Raw genomic sequence first — 24,837 nt, 5'->3', positions numbered from 1 at the left:
CACCAGTCATGAATTCAGTTCAGAAGGAGGATCGGGTAAGGGGATTAGATTGCTGGGCTTCGATTGTCAAACTGGGAGATCCTGGTTGAAATGATCAGCCATCAGGTCAACAGGCCTAGCCCCCTTCTTGAAAGAGGTGCTGTGCGGTGCTATTTACATCTAGAAGGAGGCTCATAGAAGGCTTGTTGGATAGTATCAACCACCTTTTGTCATCTAGCTCAGCACTAGTAATAGGGAACCATTGACACACTCATTTCAAGTGGCCCAGCAGATGCTGTGGGCCCACTCTTGATCTCTGGACCACACTGAGTGAGAGAGGGAGAGAGAGAGAAGTAAGAGAGTTACAAGCCTGCCGGCTCTGCCCTCTTTGGGTTTTGGTTGCACCTACCATTAGCTGCAAGCCTCCCCGCCCTATAGACTTGTCCTGTGGGTAAATGGGTGTGGAAAGCTCTTCACTGTGACTAGCAGATAGTCTTCATAGCTTCAGACAGAAGTCTTTTCCAACCCTACCTGGGAAGGGAGAGTTAAGGTCCCTTTCCCTTTCTCAGGCCATGATCCTGATCAGAGGTCCTCATGGCAGCTCCCACCCCCCAGTGCAACAACTCATTTACTGTAATGTGGAGTGTGGCTGTAAGTGTAAAATACTTGGTACACCCCAAAGCAGTTGCTTTTACTTGTTTACCTATTTCTGAAGCATCGGCAAAATAGCATAGATATACCTTACTAAAGGGAATGAGCAATGGGATGGGAATGTTGCAAGAACAAGAAGAAGGCAGATGCCAAAAAATGTGAACTGAGGATATAGTTCACTTCTGTAAACATTGCTGCTGTTAAATTCTTGACTGGTTGCTTCCAAGCACCAGAGATGCCAAAATGTCCTGTTAATGATTACCTTCTTGATTGTCATGAATGTACTTAAGCAGACTGCCACATGATGATACGATCAAGCTGAAACAGGAGGCTCACTGAAGGTGCAAGAGGAGAGTTTCACGTACAAAGGGTATTTGACATCCATGATTTAAAAGGTATCCATTTATGCTTGTTTATCCCTTTTCTGCCCCTTTACCTTTTAACCCTTTTCTGTGCTCAGTGACTGGCATAATGCACCACTTCCCTCCACAAGGACTACACACTCCACTCTGAACACACACAGCAGGAACCTTTTTCAGAGTACACCCCCCTCCATGGCCTACTTTCCCTTTTCACATGGAGCTAAGGTCTTTGCATGGGACATTTCTGCCACGGATGGCTGTAAATGTTAAAGTTTACCGTATATGTGTTGAAAACTCTTATTGCAGAATTATTAAGGAATGCCAATATTATTCATTATTTAACCCAGCCTTCATCAAAAGAGCTCAGGGTGGCATACATGGTTCTCTTAAACCTAACAGTTCAAAAACACACCAAAAAGTGCAAGTAGATAAATAGGTACCGCTCCGGCGGGAAGGTAAATGGCGTTTCCGTGTGTTGCTCTGGTTTCACCAGAAGTGGCTTAGTCATGCTGGCCACATGACCCGGAAAAACTGTCTGCGGACAAACGCCAGCTCCCTCGGCCAGTAAAGCAAGATGAGTGGCGCAACTCCAGTCGTTCGCAACTGGACTTAATTGTCAGGGGTCCTTTACATTGTTACACACCACCTAACAGAAAATAAACCTATACATCGGATTTCAACCTTCAATGATATCTGAATGTAAACCACTGTTAATGCACAACATACTGGCTGTGTTTGGAGCAATAAATCTGTTTATTCTTTTGCATGAGCATCAAATAATCATTGTAAGCATTTCTTCTGCCTAGTATTATCACTTTTAAAAACAACAACAGTGCCTTTGATAACAGCTTGATGTCTTCTTCTTCTTCTTTGCGATCACTCATACCCGAGTAAGATTGTCTTCCACAAACACGGGGTTGGGTTTTTGGAAGACGCCTGTGTGTGATTTTGTTTTGTGTGTGTAGATCAGTGCATGACCAACGCACAGTCTTCGCAGGGCTCTGTTCTGATGGCATGAAGTAGTCACGACAAACCGGTAGATACCTATCTGCTGCAGCCTTCATCCGCCTTCACAGCCGTTGTAACATACCACTTGTTATCATCTGCCTGTTCTGCCGTTGAGTACTTCTTGGATCATTCTTTCTCTAGCTCCTTCCCTTTGACCTTATCGCCTTGGGTGACCCTGCTGGGAGTACGAGATTCCCGACGGCTTCGCTCACAAGGGTCATAGGAACATGCAAGCCCACTCATCACGACAAGGTGATGATCCAGTGAGTACCGCTTGATGTACATAAATTGTCAACAGGAGGGGGGCTGGGAGGGGGTGGAAGTGGCACTCCTACCAGTTTTCTGAAACTCTCCTCCTTTCTTCTACAAAGTATTTGGGGACTCATCAAAGTTTAACTAGACTGGTGCCATATGGTACATGTTAAGGACATTTTTGCATACTCCCTATTCCTGACCCACATTTAGTGAACTGTACCCACTCCCTTAGTCTTTGTCCTGTCCCTTTATCAACTATTTTTGTGGGCACTGTGCCAGCCACACCACCTAACAGAAAATAAACAATGTGTCAATATATTTTTATTAATTGCCACAATAATGCTATCTTTCTGCAGGGCTGGTTAGTAGCAATACTAAATTATCAAAAAAGCATTTATTTGTGTTTAGGTTTCCATTACACACACACACAAATTATTAATAATGAACATAAATTTTCTTCTCTGCAGCAGTTTGCAGCTCACAATTATTACAGCGGCATAAGTCAAATCATATTTATGATTTGGGATACACTTTATATAGTTCATTGCTTTCTTCCGGCAGGGATGCTTCCTGTGCCATCACTTAAGTTTATCCCCATGCCATGAAAAGCTTCACCAGCTAAATTTCTGCATGCCATGCTGCTATTGAAAGCCCAGGACAAGGGCCAAGTCACACTATGTATTAGCCTCCGTTATGGTGGCTGTGAGCCCAAGATTAGCAGAGCTTAGCACATGTAATTTTTTAAAAAACAATAACAATTAGTACAAAACAGCAATAACAATCAGGAAAGCAACATAATGCCTCAGGACCAGGGCTTAGTAGAGTCATTTATAAAGGAGTGTTAGACCTGTCAAGAGGCAATGGAGTAACAAAATTAAAAATAAGAGTGTGGCAACAGTTTTAACTGATCACTCCCTTGCATGTTTGTGATTCAAATACTGATGATGCAAGCTTTGCAGTCTCTTCAGATGTTGCAGCCTAGGTTGCCAGAAGAAAGGAGAGATTGTGAAGCAAGATTGGTGTGTGTCCTGCAGAAAACTGTAGACTGAGTGGTTCTGAACTAAGAATAATCTACAGCAGAGGTAGAGCAGCTGCAAAGATGATGTTGGAATCTAACTCTAAACAATTCCAGGCCACATGGCCAATGGTCCAGCAGCATCTGCAAGACTACAAGCTCCCTGCCCCTGATCTGCAGTACTCTATGGAGCTGTGATAACATAAAAAGGAACGACCCTTTATAGTATAACTAAAGGGATGTCATATAATAGCAAGATGAGCCACGTTCCTGCAAGATTTAGTTGCAGTGATCACTCTTGCATAGTCAGTGCTGCTATCCCAAATGAGCCAGCAAGATTAATATAAATAACAGTAAAACTTAGGGCATATCCACATTTACCTTTCCTCCGATCTTTCCAGGCATGGTCCTCGCTTTAAAGCTCCGTCTCTGAGCACCTTTATTTTCTTTTTCTTTTTTGCTTTGGACCTTACTCCGTGAAAACCCACTATTTAGCACTCAATCGGCGCAAACAGCAATCCATAGAAAACCCGCATCTGTGTTTGAGCCGTTTGAGCGCTAAACAACAGGTTTTAGTGGGGAAAGCTCCAGGGCAACAACAAAAAACAGAAACACCACAACCACCTAACCACACACTTAAGGACACTGAGCTTTATGGCTCATACCCGTGCCTGGAAAGAGCAGGCCAAATAACTTTGGATAAGCCCTTAGTGATTTCGGTCAGTGCCGCGAGAGCCTAACCCGGTGGCGCCAGACTGCTCGGGGACACAAAACAGGTACGGTGAATTTTGCGCCGTTAATTGTCACCATTGCAACCACTGTGTAAATTTCCCGCGTTGCACAGAATTCCCCACCAGGCAATGCCCACGGACAAGTCGCATGTAGGCATTCAAGCCCTATATGTCTAGGAGCAACTTCACGTCTCTGCGCCGCAGAAAGGGGGAGAAGCCCTGCTGCATCCCAGAAGCGGCAGCGTGGTCCCCTTAAGGTGAGCGCAAGTTGGTGGGCAGGTTCGCGCACGCGCGGTTTCCGTTTGCCCTGCCCCTCCCGCCCTCTCCCTCTTTCTCTGGACCAGGCGCCCCTTTCTCTTTCGCTTTCAGCGACGCCCCGCCCCTCGATCCCTCCAACGAATGCGCCCGAGGGTCGCGCTTTCCTCCGTCTCGTTGGTCGCCTGAGCCTTTGCGGACGCCGTAGTCAGCTGACCTGACTAGGAACCGCTGCAGGCACGGAACTCGGAATACAGGCGTTTGGGGTGGCCGGGCGCCGCCATGGCTCCGGACCCCTGGTAAATGTGTGTGTGTGTGTGTGAGAGAGAGAGAGAGAGAGAGAGAGAGAGGGAGAGATGGGCAGGCCGCTTGGTTGAAGCCGTGGAGCGTTTCCCTTCGGGGTTGCTGCCTTTGACCGGAGGGGTGGGAGTGGAGTGGGGGCTGGGGGGCGCTTCACTCGGGGCCTGATACCGGCCAAAGAAGGGCAGGCGCGTCCTGCCCCTCCCACTTAATGCTAACCGGGCGTGGGCAGCCTGAAGGCGCAGTGCTGCATACCGCCTCTCACCTTCCGCCTTGTTAAGGCAGGAATGGGGAGAGTTTGACCCTCCTGGTGCTTGTGGTAGCCTCTCTCCCCCCCCCGCCCCCGCACACAATTCCTGTCATCTCAGCCAGCATGACCAATGGTTAGGGACAGTGGGAGTGGCAGCCCAGAAACGCAGCACCCCTTCCCCCCTGCAATACAGTATGAGATTTCTCCTCTGTCCTCAACATTCCTCCCTCCCATCTCCTTCTTCTGGAATCAGTTGTGGGGCTACTGCTGTAGAGATGGGAGAATTTTCACAGGTGCCGCTTCTTCTGCCTTTGGTGCCCTAGCGATAGAAAACAAAAAAAGCCTGCACCTAGCGTGGTCTGATACAAAGGAAGGCTTGTACTTGGATAGTGGCATAGCAGAGAGAATTTTCACATGTGTGATTTTCTGTTTTATTCATTTCAGTAATTTTACAATCATTTTAACATTTCAAAACTTGACTTGCTTCCCCGTCTTTCTGCGCTTCCTTAATTTTTTAAAAAATATTTTCTGCATATCCAAATTAACTAATTTACTAATTTATTCATCTACTTTAAATATATACTCTTATAAAACTGCAGGTTATTACAATAATCCTGCCACAGTTCGTATCTGTTTACAGTTTATTTGTAAATATTCATAAACCATTTTCATTCTTTTATAAAAAGTTTGTTATCTTGATTTCTTATTTTTTCGGTAAATTTCACCATTTAGGCATATTCTGTAAGTTTTTGTATCCATTATTCTTTTGCTGGGACGACTTCTTTCTATTTCCCCCCTAGCTTTTCCTTGTTTGATTCCTCCTTTGTCCTCCTTTGATACGGCAAGTGCTTAGGTGTAATACAGGGGTGGCCAGCTCCCAAGAGTCTCTGATCTACTCACAGCGTTAAAGACTTATGGTGATCTACCTCCTTTTGGGGGGTTCACGTCAAAGTTGTTGAGCTTTTTTTTTTTTAGGCAGTAGGAAAGACCTGTTTTTCTGGGGTGCAGACGTATATGTTGAGCTTTTTTTAGGGCAGCCAAACTTGTTGAGCTTCTTTGGGGGGAGCCACACAGACGTCCAGTGATGTGCAGGTAGATCTACCTGCCTGGTGTAATATAGTTGTACTACTTTGCAACAGAGGGAGACATGTTTCTCCTCCATTAAGCACTCACACTTCTTTGTAGTAGACTCAATCTGTTTTGGGGACAGAGATTCCCTAGCCTATTTGCCAATTATGAGATATTTGGATAGAATGAATTTAAAAAACTAAATAAATTATATGTTTCTTGTGCTGGATAAAACACTTCTGGTTAAGCCTTTTGCATTGTGCTTGGGATACAAGGCAATGCTCTCCAAGTTTGACAAGGGATTGGAATTCTATTCAAGATAGCTTGCTTTACTTGAACATGGATTATTGCCAGGGCAATAACAATAGCAATAAATACCGCAAGTGAGATGCTTTATTTTTTCTTTAGGTTGACAGAGTGTATGTTTGCTTCAGCCACATATAATTACCATGAGAGGGGGAAGTTGTCCACAGTGTTTGTATGTGAATTCAGTGTAGCACTAAGGAGATTGCTCAGTCAGCACAAGCCTCTCTGCTTGCCTAATGGAACAATCTTCTTCCCCCGTATGTTGTACATAGTGTTCAAAACTCCCATTGTTATAGGTGCATTTTGCGACAGGGAATTTCATTAGCACGAGCTGTTTCTGAGTTCTGGTGCAGTACTGTGCCCAAGATTTCAGATTAAAACTGCAGAGTTGAAGGAAAGCACCTTTTTTGGCCTCCCCACTTCCAGCTACTCTCCGAAGACTGGAGAAGAGACCCTCTTAAGAAGATTAGGGGGGTGGGCAGGGGAAGGACTAGACCATGTGAAAAATGAACATACAGTGGAACCTCAGGTTGCGGACGTAATCAGTGACTGAGGCACGTCCGCAACCCGCAGCGTTTGCATCCTGAAGCGCTGCGTCTGCGTCGGTGCGATTTAGTGCTTCTGCGCATGCACAAGCAGTGAAACCCGGAAGTAACCCGTTCTGGTATTTCCGGGTTTCCTGCGGTCCACAAACCGAAAACACATAACCTGACGCGTCCGTAACGTGAGGTATGACACTAATATTTTAGCTGCAGTTCATTCATTTTCAGCTTTGTGTGTATTCTTATAAAAAGTGTGCCTAGACATTACATAGTTGTGCCCTTAATCTAGGTTTAAGGTGCCATTTAGCTCTTAGCTTTCATATCTGTTTCAAACACTGATTGTATGTTGTTCCAGGGATTCTCTTGACCCCTGAGCAGATTTGAGAGGTGGGGCCTTGTTGCCCTCTGGGCTCATTTGGAAGAAGGGTGGGATAGAAATAAAATAAAATTTCTTACCTTGGTGCTGTTTTTGAATTGTGACCATGTGCTAAAAATCCTCAGTGGTGTTTCAGCATCCTTTGTTTTGTTACTTGCTAAAACTTGGTGGCCATTAATATATAGACTTCTCTATAGGATGTTTGTTGGGATAGCTTCTTTAGCTATGCTCTAAATTTGGAGGAATGTTTTTATGTATAAGCTGTCCATATTTGTTTTATTTCTTGTTTCCATCTATAGACTGCTTTACTACCTAAAATACCTGAAAGCAGTCTATATATATACAGTATGTTCCACAAACCACATCAAATGATTTGCACCACAAAATACATTTAAAATATCCATAAACATAATATAAAATCAGAGTGAACTACTAGGCAGTATAATATAAAATTTCAAGCAGCGCAGCATATGCAACTATTCATTCAATCTCACCATCCATTTCACACAACCACTACAACCATTTGCTACACCAAACATTACCTCTATCAATTACTCATACTTTCAACCCACACAAAAAAGGTCATTGCCAAGCATACACAATAAGATACACTTCTAATACATGAAGCAGTATTGGACTTGTGTCCCACTCTCACTGAACGATCTAATACTCATCTCCCACATCTCCGTGGAGTGAGCCCAGGCTCTCACCCTGGAAGGGTATACAGTAGAACTATTTCCATCCATGCACTGCCAGGTGTGGAATCATAACATGCATGGTACTGCATAACCTCAAAGCCTGATACCTGTACAGAAACAATCAGCTTGACTTGAAATAGGCATCTTTACGGGTTGAGGGGCAGTGGTGAAAGATTGAATATTTTGATGAACAATAAAGACAGAAATGTGAGTGAGAAATGTACGTATGTATATTAGTTAAAATATATTAACTTGTTTTAGGTTGTCGATGTATGAATCCACATGCCATACTGCCCAAGAGGTTGCTGAAAAAATTCAAGAACGCAACCGATGTCAGAGGAATGGTGAAAGTACAACTAAGGTACTGCATAATTCATGGACCACCTTCCACCTTTGCTTTACCTTCTCTTACATCAGGCACCCCCAAACTGCGGCCCTCCAGATGTTTTGGCCTACAACTCCCATGATCCCTAGCTAACAAGACCAGTGGTTGGGGGATGATGGGAATTGTAGTCCAAAACATCTGGAGGGCCGAAGTTTGGGGATGCCTGTCTTACATCTTTTAAGATCAGCAGCAAGTGTCCTCTTGACTGAGCAAGGTGTGTGCACCTGAAATCTATTGAAAGGTAATCTTGGTAGCTGCCTTATAACACTGGAGCTCCTATCCTTAAAAGGCTCATCAGATTCTTTGAGGCTGAGCGCTCTAACAGACCAAGCTTGTAGAGATTAATAACTAGCTATTTTATTCTGTCCCCACTCCTCTGCATTGGCCTGGATTTGTAAATTATAGCTACCTATTTTAAGTCCTAGTGACAGAGTGAGATAAAAGTTGGAATAAATATTTTTGAAACAATAGTATTTTCTTTGGTTTTGTAAGGGTAGGATACAGACTATGATCTCAGTTGGAAAGAGGAGGCTCTTGATGCAAGATAACCACCTCTGTTTCAGAAAATGGACATGGCACTTTGAAACCATATTGTTGTCAGGTAAAATGAGTGAACTGGACATTTGCTGCAGTTCTTTTACCTCTTAGTCAAGTCATTGTTTTTGGCTGTCCCCTGAGAGGAGGCAACAGCACCAGAACAAACCCAGTGTTGGGACAAAGCAGAGGTTCTCATTTCCATGGTATTAATCCTGAAAGAGGGAAGCTAAGCCCTAGCTGTCAGGTAAAGGCCCAGCTCAGGTTAGAAAATCTTCAATAAACTGGACTGAAATGACTTGCTTCATGTAAGATTGCAAAATCCTTTACACTTTCAGATGATAGGAGAATCCAGACGGTATGGTGAGCCCTAATAATTTAGGGCTACTTCACATGCAGCATTTGTTTCACAGCTGTGTTTCACATAGTAGATACCTAAAGTATGAAAGAAAGATGCACATCTTGAAATGTGTGTCTGTGACTAGAGCAGTGGCCAAGTGCAGATGTGTCAGGGCCACCTATTGTTCCTTTGCACTCTCCTCATACTGTAGGAACAGCGGTTCATGTTACAATACACACTGCTCAGTAGACGAATGGTTCCCTGAAGAAAACTTTCCATGTCTGTACGTGAGTAGAATTGGAGGCACTTGCTCGGTGAGCAGGTAGGAAGCCAGCATTTGAGTCCAGTGTAAACAGGCTTCCAACAATTGCAATATTTATTGCCATAACAACTGATGTTATGGGCTGATGTTGAAAAACATTAAGCAGCTCAGTCATGTTGTCTGTGGCCAGGGAATGTTTTAATGAAGAAAAATGTTCTTTTCCCATGTTTGCCAAGTAGGGGAAATGTCATCAGTGTCTTGTTTTTTTGGAATTTTGGCGCTTTCATGCGCTTAGACGTTTTTTTAAAAAAAATGTAGTCAGAAAATCAAGCATTTCTATTGCCATTCTGAATGAAAAACAAAAGAAAACTTATTCTTATTCCTAGTCCTTCCCCTCCTCGTCTCTTCGCTTTGTTGGTAGATAACGTTTAGCGTGATTGGAAACATTCCTCAGTAAAATGTATACATTTTTTTAAAAAAATGTGGAAAGCAAATGTACCGTGTTTCTCATATTATAAGTCATGTCTTATAATCTTTTTTTCTCAAGAAAATAAGCCTATGGCTTATTTTCGGGGGGTGTCTTATTATTTTTTTAAAAAATTACAGTATGGTACCTCCCCTGTCCGGCGCCCGGAACTGGCTGCTGCTGCGCTGCTGGGCGCGTTGTCGGCGCTTCAGCAGGGCACGCTGCTGGGTCCCGCCGGGTCGGGGCTTCACGCGGCGCGCGCTGAGGCTCTTGCCGGATCCCGGCTCGGAGCAGCGCGCGCTGCGGCTCTTGCTGCGTCCCCCAGCGCCAAGCGCCAACCCAGCAGCGGGACCGGCGGGACCTGCAGCGCGCGCGACAGGAAGAGGAGGGACCAGCGAGTGGCAGCCGCGGCGGCCAATGAAGGCTCGGCCGGGTGTTTTTTGTCGTTGTAGCTGCGTCCCGCTGCGTCCCTCCTCTTCCTGTCGCGGCTCGGCGCCCGGAACTGGCGGCTGCTGCGCGCGTTGTCGGCGCTTCAGCAGGGCACGCTGCTGGGTCCCGCCGGGTCGGGGCTCCACGCGGTGCGCGCTGAGGCTCTTGCCGGGTCTCGCCGCCGGGTCGGGGCTCGGAGCAGCGCGCGCTGCGGCTCTTGCTGCGTCCCGCCGCCGGGTCAGCGCTTGGCGCGGTGCATGCTGCTGGACATTTTGGAGGGGCAGCAGCAGCCGATTCCGGGCGCTTACAGGCATCTTCCTCTTCCATGGCGCCATCCAGACCTGCTCCCACCACTACGGCTTATTTTGGGGGTATGTCTTATATTTCTTCAACTCAGGAAAATCCTGCCATGGCTTATTTTGTAGGGATGACTTAAAATATGAGAAACACGGTAAGTCCACACTGGATGCAAATCTCTCAAGAATGTTTCCCTTATGAATTACAGTAACGCGGGTGGCGCTGTGGTCTAAACCACTGAGCATAGGGCTTGCCAGTCGGAAGGTTGGTGGTTCGAATCCCCGCGACGGGGTGAGCTTCTGTTGCTCAGTCGCTGCTCCTGCCCACGTAGCAGTTTGAAAGCATGTCAAAGTGCAAGTAGGGTAGGTAAGGTAAACTGGCGGGAAGGTAAACAGTGTTTCCGTGCGCTGCTCTGGTTTGCCAGAAGCGGCTTAGTCATGCAGGCCACATGACCCGGAAGCTGTTTGCGGACAAACGCCGGCTCCCTCGGCCTATAGAGCGAGATGAGCGCGCAACCCCAGAGTTGTCCACGACTGGACCTAATGGTCAGGGGTATCTTTACCTTTAAGAGCACAGTTAGGTGTTTGCACAAGTCCTGTAGTTAAAACTGGTCTTGTTTTGCAGAAATGAGCTAGTGGATTGTGACTTCAAACTGAAAATTGTTTGTTTTCTTAACCTCTTCCAACCACCTTGCCCTGATGTAGCAAGTCTATATTCCTAAGAATATTCTTATAGCGAAAAATTCGTCTAGCGAATCCCATAGGAATGCATTGAATTTTTTTGAATTTTTTTTTGCCCATAGGAAGGCATTAATTGAATTTCAATGCATTCCTATGGGAAACCGCGATTCGCCAGACGAATTTTTCGTAAAACGCATTCGTCTAGCAAGGTAACCTCTGCTTGAAAAATCCTTTCGTTAAGCGGAAATTTCGTTAAGCAGGGCATTCGTTAAGCGAGGCACCACTGTAGTTTAACTGGAACTCAGTGGGCCAAAAACAACTCAGATATATGAGTAAGTTTGTAAGTGCACCTTCCGGTTAACTGTCTGGAGTTGTAATAGGATTTTTAAAAACTATCCTACATAGGCAACTCTTCTCTACTTTGATGGGGTAATAATGAGCTATGTTCTGTTTTTATTTGCTTATTTCTATGTGTTTCTGGATGGTCTCATCTGGATGGTCTCAGCACTGATGAGCTGATCTCACTTATTTCCCTTTTGCTCTGTCTCCTTTCAGCTCAATGTTTCCATCAGGTCACTGTTGCAAAACCTCAAAGAAAAGACTGAGCGTCTGAAGGACCTCTTGCTTCACTCTGTATCAACCCGTCAGATGTATCCATGTAAACAGTTGTATACCAGGAAGGCCAGTGAGACAAGAGTGGGTCAGCATTCTGCTTTGGAAAAGGAACGAGACCATTAAATTATATGTGTGTGTTTAGAAAATCCCCAACAACTTGGGAAAAACCCAAGTACAAAAGAAATGTTTGCAGTCTTCATTTTATTTCCAGGGTTTGTTCTGTATGTGCAAGCACTTCTTCCGGGCACTCCTAACTAAATGGGCTGCAGCAAATGTTGTGTCAGATCCAACTGGGGCCTACTTTACACACACAACTGAATAGGCATTGTAAAGCTGTGCCCATCTGGTTGTATTACAAGTTGATGCTCCCTTAGGTAGTTGCATGTGTGAGTCTGAATTCTGCTATAAGTAGTTGTGCAGTTATGGCTTCTGCCACCTTACTGTTTGTTTTTAAAACATTCCACATTATAGACTTATAAAATGAAGTAAATGTTGTAAAATACATTTTACACATGGAAAAGTGTTATAAAAATGATAGTAGTCTGTCCTCAGTTCTCTGCCTAGGACAAGATAACCTCATATCCTTATTTATTCATAACAGAACTTAGATATTTTTTAACTCTAGCCTCTCCGGTATAGATCTAGTATGGTATTTCCTGTACTGATAGGTACGCATGTGGTTCTTCCTGACTGGATAAATAAAGCAGTCGTAACTGACTTGATTTGTGATTTAATACCAAAAGTATGAGGTCTAGATGTTCAGTCATTCGTTTCTGGCAATCAACCTTAACCCAGTTCCTGCAGAACACAACTGGAAGGGGACAGGCGGCAGAACTTAGTGGATGACCTCCTCACGCGACATCGTCATCTTCAGGCATCTTTCAAAAATGAGGGGACAGAACCGGATGTGATAAGGTACAGTTCTGCCACTTCTAAATGAGAAACGCATGAGAGTAGCTGTGTCTTGAGCTCTGAAGCACCAGTGTGCCTGTACCCCAGAATCATCCTGATGACTGGTCATATTGGCTGGGGCTGTTGGGAGTCCAACAACATCTGGAGGGCCACAGGGTCCCTGCCTCTGCTGTACCTTATTTTCACACAGACCCCTCCTGTTTTGTGTGTGATCAGTTATGCTCCCCTTCAGAATATTGTTTTTCATGTGTTCTCTTGAGTACCTTGACCAGATACTCAGGCTTGATGGAGCATCTGCACTCAGAATCAAATAAAAAAATTGGAACTGAAGGTTGCATCAAAGGCAGTCATGCTAAAAGGTTGAGTGTCTTAAGTGGTTCAGAGCCAAGGGCAAGCCAAAGCAGACTTTTAACAGAGATGGGCTCAGAAGCCGTGCAAGGCAAAACTTCACATCGCAATGGCCACAGAAAGCAAGCCGTGTACAGTAGTCCCTTGACTTACGAATTACTCGACATCCGTAGGTTTCGACTTATGAACGGGACAAATGGCCGCACGCTTACGAATTTTTCTACATCCGAATGGAAACCATTGGCGGTTTTAAATGCGGTTTCCTCGACTTACGAATTTTTCCGAATATGTTTTTTCCTATGGGAAACCGCTTTCGACTTCCGAACTTATCGACCTACAAATGTGCATTCGGAACGGATTAAGTTCGTAAGTCGAGGGACCACTGTATTGGAATTTAAGAGTCATATGGTGTCAGGGATGGATGAGGGAGATAGATGAGAAATAAAGAGACAGTTGCAGATAGTTTGTCTAGGCAGGGCGGTTTTGTGTTCTTAGGGCACAGGCCAGGAAAACTGGCCAATCAAAAGAAAGGCAGCTACGTGGTCCAGAGCTACAGGGGGATCTATGGCATGGAATTTCCCAGCAGTGCATACCTTGTCCTTGCAGTGTTGCTCTGGACTGTCTGAATAAGGGGACTGTAGACATCTATGCCTTAAGAAAACCAGTCACACTAGAAATTTGGAAGGAGAAGGGTGGTGGTACATAGTATTGGTCTTGCAAATTGGTTCAAGATGTACTTTTTACATTACATTGATGCATCTTTTGGTAATATTCAATGATTATATGCTAACATTAATGATGATATTCTGATTAATTTCCCATTTGTCCTAAGCTAAAGGAAAAAGAAGCAACATAAATTTTGAAAACTATTCCAGCTGCTGGTTGGGTTTTGATGATCTATCTATCCCATTCTCTTTTTACCTATTCTACACAGAAGCTTGAGATAGTTAAAGCATATATGTATCACCCAAGGCATTTCAGTTGGAGAAAATGTGTTTTGGATTGCCTGTGTTGTTGAAAGAGGAAACTTGGAAGAATGTCTAATCGATTAATTGTTTTTCTGGCCTTGTAATCCCTTGGCAAGCAGTGCAAATCTTTCCAGCTCTCCTGTGTACTGGATTTTGTATTTAGCTAGTTTAACTCAGCATGAGAAATCAGTCGGGCAGTGCTTTCCATGTTGATGGATTATCTGAGTTGAGTTGCTGTTTATTTCATGCTCCAGCAACAGCATAAAGTGAGCCTATGCAACATACTACTGATTTGCCACCAGGAGGAGCATGCAACTGTTGCTTCCTCTGTCCTTGAACCCACAAATACAAATTGTACCTTAAACAAGATTCCTCTTATATTTCAAGTTTTTTAAAATTTCCTTTCCTATACTCACCTTTCTGAAACAAAAATAAATGAAATATTGGGGACGCTAGTATGCCAAAAAAAATGGATGGCAGTTAGAGACTGCTAGTGCTAGAATTATTGTTGGCTATGGAAATTTCTGTGGCTTTCTCTTGGCCAGTTAAGAATCTTCAAAGCTGTAACTCTTGGCTTTGCATGTGTATTTTAAAAATACACATTTTTAAAAATGTACCTGATAGTTAGATCTTTCTAATCTGGCTGTAGTTGCTGTTGAGCTATGGTTCCTCCCTTAGGGGTCTATAAATACAGTATTGCTATTTTTTTCCTTTAAAAAGCCCAACCATTATATATTACAAGCCAAATTCTATTTCTTCATGCCCATGCATATTTCTATTTTCATATTTTCAGAATTTAAAAGTTGTGTGGCGTGTGTGTGTGGTTGGATATTGTGGGGTCATAGGGGACTGTGAGTTGGCATTCTCTATCTCTCTTCCTGTTCCTATAGGCAAGCATCACCTTTCTTTTATCTGATCCATCCTTAAAGTACACCCCATATTTTCAGGAGCCTTTTTCGCACTTCTCCCTCCACCCCACCTCCTTCCTATCCCGTAATCACCCCCTTCATTAACCTTCTTGCATCAGTGATCACATGCCTTATTGTCCTCATGGTGTGCAATTGTGAAAGCATTCTCAAAATTAATCTCCGTTTACGTTTGGTCACCATTCAGTGAGTTTACATCCTTTGAAATCTGCTTTAATGCGAGTGCTCTTGGTGTGGTACAGTGGCCTTAGTACTTCTAATTCTTATTTTAAGTGACAACCTGGGCCACGATACAGATCAAGGCATTGCTTTATGAGGCACCCAAGTAGCTTACCTTCCGGAATTGTCAGACTTAATTAGGACACAGCTCTCAGTATCCGAAAGGGTTGTGCCATTTGCATAGCTGCTTCAATGCGGTTATTTCTCCCGACCCAAACAATTTTATTCAGTTTGCCTTTAAATTAACCAAGCAATATCCGAATGTTTTCTGTTCGCCTCTGTGAAGGAGACTTGTGTATCTTACACTTAGAATGCCAATTGCATGAACCATCCTAGAGATTTCATTGGGGCAAAGCTGAGGTCCAGGAAATGGTGAGATATTAATCTTAATATTTTCCTTGCGTCCAAGGAGACCGTGATACCTTTGCTGGACTCCTAATCAGAGAATCTATTAAATGGATGAAGTTGTAATGAAATGGAGATTGATATCCTGTAACAGAGTAGAAGGCAAAAAGAGCAAACCCACCCACTTCCTGCGAAACTAATAATGCAGCTTTTGCCAATGCCGAGAGTGAACCTGTATGGCAGGGCATTTATAATGCAGTTTGAGAAAAGTCCCCATCTCTAGCTTTCAGTAGCTGCAGTTGTGGGAAGTGTCACTGGAAGTATGGAGAGTGTATTGCTACCTTGGTGAAAGCAGGAAATAAAATGAAGAGGGTGATGAAATGATGCATGTCACCTGTAGGAAGCTAGTAAAGGTAAAGGGACCCCTGACCATTAGGTCCAGTCGTGGACGACTCTGGGGTTGCAGCGCTCATCCCGCTTTATTGGCCAAGGAAGCCAGCATACAGCTTCCGGGTCATGTGGCCAGCATGACTAAGCCGCTTCTGGCGAACCAGAGCAGCGCACGGAAATGCTGTTTACCTTCCCGCCAGAGCGGTACCTATTTATCTACTTGCACTCTGACGTGCTTTCAAATTGCTAGGTTGGCAGGAGCTGGGACCGAGCAACAGGAGCTCACCCCATCACGGGGATTCGAACTGCCAACCTTCTGATCAGCAAGCCCAAGAGGCTCAGTGGTTTAAACCACAGCGCCACCCACTGTAGGAAGCTAGCACCTTCCTAAACTGAAAACCCTAACTAATGCTAGCCACAGTCATGATCAAAACCATCTGCCTGGGAGCCCCCTCCTTCTTACACAGCTAGCTTAGAACTGTAGAAGTCTCTTTCACCCTTGGACCCTTGTCAGGCCCCAAGCTGAGCGTCTTTCAGGAGTGCTGAAAAGGCTTCCTTGTAGCTGGCTTTTGATTGGCTACAGGTAGAGTGCTTAATATTTGTATCATGTCTTTTGAATTACCTTTTGTGTTCATGCTTGTATATATACTAAATGTTGGAGAGCCCTTATCCCAAGCCTATGAGATGTAAGCAATTAACAGTTCTCAGCAATCTGATTGCTAAGGCCATAGACTGCAAAATCTACATTCAATATTATCTTGACAGGCTGGAGCATGAACAAAACTGACAAGAGAGATAAATGTACAGTCCTGCCTTTGGGTTTTAAAATACAAGTAAAAATCGAATACGCTAGTTACAGGATGGCAGAGATCTGGCTTGGCAGCAAGACATGTGGAAAGATTCTGAGTGTCTCTGTGTGCATTGTAAGCTGAGAGCGCCAACAGGGCAATGCAGCCACTAAAGAGGCAAATGCAATTACGAGTTGCGCTCATGGAAGGATGCTGTCCAGATGAAGAAAAGTAATAATGCCACTCTGTCCTGTGCTGGTCAGGCCACATCTGGAGTACCACGTCCAGTTCTGGGTGCCACATTTTAAGCATGTCCAGAGGAGGATGACTCTGATAGTGATGTGTCTGGAAACATGTCCTATAAGAAGATCAGGCTACATTTAGCCTGGAGAGTAAAAGGGGGAGGCATGGTTGCAGTCTTCAAATAACTGAAGGGCTCTCTTGCAGAAGATGGAGCAGACTTGTTCTCTTTTGCTCCAGAGAGCAGGACTAGAAGCAGCGGGTGGAAATAGCAGGGAAACAGATTTTGGCTGTTAGAAATAGCTTCATAACGGTACATGTTGCTCAACAGTGGAACAGATGGTCTCAGGAGGAGGTGGGCTGTCTTTTGCTGCTGATATTTAAGCCAAAGCTGGGTGGCCCTCTGTTAGGGATGCTGTAGTTAAATCCTGCATGGCAGATCCTGCATTGAGCCCAAGGGTTGGACTACATGGCCTCCAGCATCCCTTCCAGTTCTATATCCTCTTAATGCCACCTGTTGCACCAATACAGCAAATAAAATGGAAGCAGCAGCACCCAGTACTTTAAAAAATGGGGAAATTCACTATATTGCCATGCAGGCTGTTCTAAGGGCCTCGTACTACCCAATGCTTTTTGGAAACCCCAAATCACATTTTGCAGCAATTTGTGAATCCAAATTGAAGTACTCAAAACACTTCAAATATTATTACTGTACTGCCATATTCACAAGGGGAAATGTGATTAATCACATAGACCAATGTCACATGACCTGGGTTTTTGTTTTAAAATCACTCACGTTGATTGTTCTAATGCTTGAAAGCCTTCATGTGTGGCCGTGGTCTAGGGAAAGGTCTGTTTGACTAATTTGTGTTTCTTGGGAAATTTTGTAAGAATTAACCAGTGAAACAATGCAGTTGCGAAGATAAGCTGCTGTTTGTTAAGTAGAGGCACAACCCTTGATTATAACCCTCCAGCTTCCTTTATATTTGGGCACATTGCTAAGCCTTTTAATTAGTTAAATCTGCTCCTATAATCAAAAGCTATCTGCACACTCCACTGTGCTGTGACAATTTCAAAGATTTAAGTGATTAACTTGGCAAAAGCAGTGGGTGGCTAATTGGATAAACTTTAATCTTCACACTGCCAAAATGAAACAGAAGAAGATCAGAAGAAAGAGGAAGTTGGGCTGCCCTGGGTGGGAAGAGAGCTACCAAACATGTCAGAAAGATTATTTTTTAAATGCTAGCGGGTCACTTACTGCAACCAAAACTAGAAACTATGGTTGGGGGTAAAACTGTGCCACTACACGACACCCCCTCTTTCTCCTCTCTCTCTCATTGACATTTTTCAAATGGCAAAAAGGTTTTCTCATTTGAGCTAGTGGAGCCACAGCTGTGAATTTTGGTGCAGAGGATTTGGCTAGACCACCTTCTCTTGGGAAGATACTGATGAGAGCTGCACCTTTTTATTTTGACAATGTTTAATGGGGGCTTGGGCCCCTTACAGGAGTAAAAATGACCCCTATGGGAGTTGTCTTTTTAAAAAACACAAATGTCCCCATTATACTGTATTACACAATATTCTTGTTGAAGCCAATGGGTGTTTTTTTTGTTAAATATAAATATATTTTTCCTGCATGTCACATGGCTGCCTTGTTTGCTTATTGTTACTGTGAGCTCTTGAGGAACACAGTAATAATATGGCTGGTGAAGACTAGGGGAGTGCTTTGGCAGTCATTTTGCCAGTGCAATATCTTCAGCTTCCCAGCTAGAATGACCCCCCCCCTCGCCTCCCTCTGGGTGCTGTTCTGGGGTTTCTCCCAACCCCCAACCCCCCCAGAACCATTTTTTCTTGTGGACTGTGTGTCCTCTGAGGAATGCTCTGTTGCGCTAACTGGAGCCAATCAACTGGCTTCTGCTAGTGGAACTAGAATAATAGAATCACAGAGTTGGAAGGGACACCAAGAGTCATCTAGCATCTAGTCCAACCCCCTGCAGTGCAATTGAATCCTGCCCTACTTCTTCTGTAGTAGTTTTAATTCAACTGCAAGTGAAGATAGTTTTAATTAAAGACAAAACAAGCAGGTAAATGGCCTTTAGGCTCTTTCTGTCCTGAGTGCGGCTGACATTTGTAACAGGTGACAAATTCAATGGCCAATTTAACCATAGTAGATTTAATGCAGCTACTTCTTGGGTTGTTTATTAGCTAGAGATCAATGCTTTGGGTCCCCCAAATTTCATTTCATTTGGATTTGTAGATGAAGAACTGTTCTCTTTGCTTAAAAAAAGACCAAGAAGGTGCTGTGGCATCTTAAGGCCTTGACAATTCATAGTAGCAGGGCCTGTCCACTTCTTCATATACCAACAGATTTGATCAATGTAAAAAAATACAGCTATCTGCTAGCTAACTGATGTGTCTGGAGGATACCGAACAGGTGAGACAGCGTTTGACTATAGAACATAGAAAAACTGCCTTATACTAGGGTAGATCATATGTTTATCTAGCTCAGCAACCCCTGCCGTAGGCAAATGCTTGTTTTTATTTGGCCTGAGGGCCACATTGCAGTAGACCACCCCACAGAGGGCCACATGCCGGGGTGGATATGGCCAACACACATTGGCATGCACAACCAGCAGAGGAAGAGTGGTCCCTCCACACTGCAGCTCTGGTCTAAGAAGAGAGGTTCCTCTCCTCTTCCTTGGATGGGAAGGAAAGCCCTTCAAACTTTGGATGCCTCTTACTACCTTTGGAAAAGTGCTGCTTCTCTCTCTGGTGTGGCACCATTGTTAGAAGGCCTTAGAAAAGCACAGCAAGCAGTTTTGGAAGCATCCAGTTTTGGAAAAGAGATGTGGGCTCCTAAAAATAGCTTCACAGACTGGGCCGAGCCACAGGTTTTGTCACTTCAGTAGACCTTGGAGGGCCAATGCCGATATCAGTCTCTCCCAGCCCTATCAGGAGGTGCTGGCAGGCCCGGCTCTAGGTAGACCCCCGGTGGCGCAGGGCACCATGGCGCCGGCCCGCCAGAAAGGCGCCGCGAGCTGCGCCCACCCGCTGGCCGGCCGATCCGCCGGTCCGCCGCGCAGCTGCGCCCACCTGCCCACCACGCTAGGAAACGGGGCGGGAGGGCGCCAGAGAGATCGCGCTGTGCCTGCCCGCCCGCCGCTGCGCCCACTCGCCCACCGCGCTGGGAAACGGGGCGGGAGGGCGCCGGAGATATCCGGCGCACCACAGCGGCAGGGGCGTTTAAGACGGCCCTGGGTGCTGGGTATTGAGCCTGCCATTTTTTCCATGCAAAGCAGATGTGCCAGTGACCCACCAGTCCTTCCCTAAAGCAGCCTAGGAGGTATAGTGTGAAGTAAGAAATTGCTTCATAGGTTTTTTGTCTACATCCTGAAGTTCATCTGGAATCATACATACAGCTATTTTTCAAGTGCAGTCTCATGCATTCTTGGGCTGCTAACTTCCAAATAAGGTCTATAACAAAGATTTAATGAACCGAGCAAGTGAAAGCTAGTTCATATTATACCCATCAGAAATGCATGCTATGAATGGAGAATGCACTTTCACTCTTTGCCTTTCACTCCCTGCCTATCTGGCATGCCGGCTGTGTCGCCAACTTCCCTGGAGTTTATGCAATTGTGGCCTGTTTGAATGCTTTGCACATGGGTGCCCAGTGATGTCAGAAGGAAGGCATGCTCTGCCTCATCACCATGATTGATTGATTCTATTAGGACAATTTATATACCACTTATTTTTTAACCAAACTCTAAGCACTAACATGTAATTGATTTGGTAGACAGGTATTTGATTTGGTGGACAGGGCACTCTTTCTAGGTAAAGTGGACCCCCCCCCCTTTCTTTAGTATGGCATATGCTTATAGTCAGGGGTTAAATGTATCTAAGGCATGGAGAACCTGTCTCTCACCCAACTCTCATCATCCTTGACCATTGGCCATGCTGCCTGGAGCTGATGGGACTCCAACAGCACCTGGAGAGTCACAAATTCCCCAATCTTTTGTATCTGAAGGGTTTGTGCAACTTGCGTCTTTAGCCAGCAGGTGTCTCTCTCATACTGAAAATTCACATATTTTCTGTATGCTGCAGAAATGAATTTAGTAGAGATCCTGGTTTTCATCCATTACACCTAATTCTTCTTCTGTTGCATTGATGCACGTCAACAAACAATTAGGGCCTGTCTCTGTCTTTCATTTATATTAATATTGCAGTGCTGCATAAAATCCTACCTCCAGGTTAAGTGCATGCCTGTCTACTATTCTGCATGCAAGTCCCTCTGAATTCAGCAGGAGTTCTCCCAAGTACCGTAAGTGGGGAGTGTGGAACCCCTGATCTGCTGGCCAGATACCACTGCAGCCACCCTAACTTCTGTGTCCCCTCGCCTCCCAGCATCAGCTGTTAAGTAGGGAGCAGCAGAGCTGTAGCTACAGGGGGAAAAGGGGCTTTGGTGTCATGCAAAGTCTGCAATTGCAACTCCTTCCTCTGTATAAAAATATATAGCAAGAAGAAAAGTGGGGGTATGTTTCACAATACACACATGTTGTGCTCTTTGCAAATATGCAAAAAAGGTCATTCTTGCATTTTGTATGTGTGCAATTTTGGAAATGCAGTTGCACTTTTTAATATTGAGGCTTCAGATAACTGTATGGCAGGCTTGCTTGGGGGGGGGGGTTCCCCTCCTTTGAACAAATTATGTTAAAATGTTGAAGCTTGTATTTTTAAAATATATATATATTTCCAGGTCTAGCCTAATGGCTGGAGGGGTCAGACAAGGTGTCGTAAACCCATGGCTTGTGGAGGAGCCTGAGGAAACAAGAGGGCTTGGCTTTCATGAAATCCAGCAGCAGCAACAGAGAATTATAGAAGGTAAGTCATCCTTCTCAGTTTTTAAAGCCTTAATCCTATCCTAGAGCCTATACATAGGCCTCATGGTTGATAGCCACGGGTATTGATTGCATCCTTTTACTCCAGTGACCTAGGTCAGAAAATCTTCCACCTTCACCTTCTTTTGTATAGGATGGAGGTATCGCTTTCTGATGTCCAGCTTGTTTTGTCCCTGACCATCCAAAACATTCGAGCACTTTGTTAAATGTTTGTTTTGAATCCAGGGGGCATTTCTCTGCTTAAGTTCACACACTCGTCATTTGAAAAACTATTCTGTGGGTAGGTAGGAGCTGGCTTGTCAAACCAGAATTCCTTAAGATGCCTCAGATAATTAGGCACCAAGCTTTAAGTGCCAGTGGAGTTTCAGTTCCTGAATTTTCTAGGCTCCTTGGAAGATATCAGTCTTCTGCATCCCTTGGTTGCTGGTGGAAGGTCTTGGACGTACTTCACACTAATCAGGTTAACCTCATTCTTATCCAGGCTTGTTTGTGAGGGATGAAAATTCTTACTGGCCCACTTTATCTTACAGACCACTCTTAGCCTGAAACAAACAGAGTTTGGCACCTTGATCTGGGCTGCCTCATCATTATGAGGTTAGAACTGGCTGGTGTGACTTGTGTCCCACCAAGAAAATGTGGCTTGCTTGGGGCTCGGTAAGCCTTTGCTGTAGGTGTTGAACCTTAAAACAGAGTTATCAAGCAACTGTCAGGTAGCAGCATACACCCAGCAGGCTGCATTGGCATAGTGAGCCACAGGTTGTGCAGATCTAACTGGTCTCTTGTTTAAGTAGATCGATTCCTTCCATGTGCCCAGGCTTCCATCTCCATATAGCCTAGGGATGGGGAACTTCTGACCCATGGACCCAATTAGGTCCTCTGGGCTTCTCTGTTTGGCCCTCAAGACCATTTTGGCCTTCACTACACCCGATGCCAGGTGTTGGGCAGGTAAAATCCTTGCTCAGCCAAAAGTGGGTCCGCGGGCACTGCCAGTCAGCTTTTTAGCAGTGCCTACAAAGGGCTTGTGAGATAGTGCTTTGAAAGGAGCTTCTGAAGGCTGATTGTCTTCAGGGGCCTTTTTCAAAGTGCTGCACGAAATCCCCTGTTAGCAAAAAAAGGCCACCTGGTATCATTGCCGGCCAGATCCAGTTCCCCACACAGAATTTAGCCCCTTCCTGCTCCTCTCATTGTCATCATTTCTGTCTCCTGGGCTCTATGCTTTTTCTTGAACAGTGATTTTATGTGAAGTAGTTGTGAGGCCTCTTTTGCTGATTAAGTTCTACATCCTTCTCCCTGGTGGTAGGAGGAGTATTTTTGGCCATGGAAATGCTCTCCCATGCACCAGCAGCCATAACAATGTGGTGCTTAGCTATGCCATCTGTATGGGAAACAACATCTTGATGTCAGTAAGCCAGCTTTTCCACAACAACTTTCTGCTCCTGTAGTGCCTGTCTTGAAACCTCGTGGACACTTTGGGGGCATTTCAAAGCAATTGTATATGCTGTCAAGTAGGGAGTTAAATAATAATAATAATAATAACGGCTTCTGCAGAAAGATCTATTGAGCCATCAGTTAGCCATTAATCTTTTGCCCTCTTTGCTTAAACAGCCATTGGCACACAACTCTGCTGCTCCTGCACCTGTAAAAGAACCCCCTCCCCTTTTGCAAAACGCTACCCACAGTAGTTGATTGTGCTGCCTTTGGAGGACCTCCCCAAAAGCAACTCTCCAAGAGGGCTCCAGTACAAAAGAGAGCTGTGTACAACTGAAGTGTAATTCAGTGCCATTGGGACCAAGGGTGTGGTAATGCCATGTGCTCTAGATTACAATAGGGGGGCATTTTGTAAGACTAGAGGGAGACTTCTATTGCGGCTGTGCTGGCTGCAGCTCCCCTTGCCAAGAGTTGGATTATCTCCCCATAAACGCTACATTTACATTTACAGCTTGAGAAACCCTTTGGATTCCTTGGTGCTTGCATCACCTATTTGTTTCTCAGTCATGTTAAACCTTCCCTGGAAAATCAAAAAGGCTTAATCAGGAAATTCTATGAGTGTGCCAAAAAAACAAAACAAAAAAAACCCACCAGCGCTCTTATGATTGAGGAGCAGCTGCATATACAGTTCCTGAAGGGTTTGGGACTCTTGGCTAAACTTTCTTTTCTAAGACACTACCCAGCACTGTAACTTTTACCCTAGTTTCTTAAGATCTGTCTCTTTTGGAATTCATTGTCATGCCATCAGTGAGGTCTTTGGGTCATTAAGTTTTTAACACTTCAGTCGCAGACTTTCATAATGTTGCTCAGCTTTCGTGGGTCATAAATCTGGGGCTGGAATTTAATTTGATTCATTTTTTTTCTTTCTCCCCTGTGCAGAGCAAGATGCTGGTCTCGATGCTCTCTCTTCAGTCTTAGCCCGTCAGAAACAGATGGGGCAGGAAATTGGGAATGAGTTAGAGGAACAGAATGGTAAGGACCGTCCTGCTTTCAGAGTTTGATGGGTTCAAGAGAGCACACAGTCATTATTTTCCGTGTTCGTACCTTTTCATAGTTCTGTTCTACTGAAAACCTTTGGTGCGTCGTCTCTGCTGCATCATTACTAACCACTCTCAGCGATATTTCTCCCCTGAACAGTAATAGAAGAGCCACAGTTAATCATCTCTATTTCTAAGTGTGATGGTTTAAAAGTGAATTGACAACAGAGTTTGCTTGCTTCCCCCTCCTAGCATTGGGTTCAGGCAGAGCAAAGGGAAAGGAAGAGCGCTGAATTTTTAGGTCATCAAAGTGCAGATCTCAGAGAAGTTTTAAAAAGTGAAGAATTGTTTCATAACTGTTACTCAATTTGCCCATGTCTGCCTGGATCATTATCTCATGTATGGTGTGGTATGGCCTAGATGCCACATTGTCATAACGTATTTACTATGCCTCCCTTTCTCTCCCATCAGTTGCAAAATTAACCAGAGTACATTGGTGTGGATTATCAAAAAGGAGCCCCCTGGACATAGAAT

The 24,837-nt window shown here is 44.6% G+C and overlaps 1 protein-coding gene across 3 annotated transcripts in view; it reads left to right on the top strand.

Annotated features, from left to right (window-relative positions):
* The first annotated feature begins 4,345 nt into the window (after window positions 1-4,345).
* The window catches only part of STX8 (syntaxin 8), a 97,308-nt gene continuing 76,816 nt past the window's right edge, over window positions 4,346-24,837 (top strand). For all 3 annotated transcript variants that reach the window (XR_009557177.1, XR_009557176.1, XM_035104692.2), the window contains exons 1-6: window positions 4,346-4,555; window positions 8,058-8,157; window positions 11,745-11,839; window positions 12,609-12,719; window positions 21,697-21,821; window positions 24,206-24,298. Coding sequence is in view for 1 of the 3 variants with exons in the window: in XM_035104692.2 (XP_034960583.1) it covers window positions 4,539-4,555; window positions 8,058-8,157; window positions 11,745-11,839; window positions 12,609-12,719; window positions 21,697-21,821; window positions 24,206-24,298 (541 nt within the window). In the remaining 2 variants the exon portion in view is untranslated. The remainder of the gene's footprint in view (window positions 4,556-8,057; window positions 8,158-11,744; window positions 11,840-12,608; window positions 12,720-21,696; window positions 21,822-24,205; window positions 24,299-24,837) is intronic.

This window comes from Zootoca vivipara, chromosome 2, assembly GCF_963506605.1.
Source record: "Zootoca vivipara chromosome 2, rZooViv1.1, whole genome shotgun sequence".
NCBI classification, from domain to species: Eukaryota; Metazoa; Chordata; class Lepidosauria; order Squamata; family Lacertidae; genus Zootoca; species Zootoca vivipara.
This window is presented reverse-complemented; position numbering and strand designations above follow the sequence as displayed.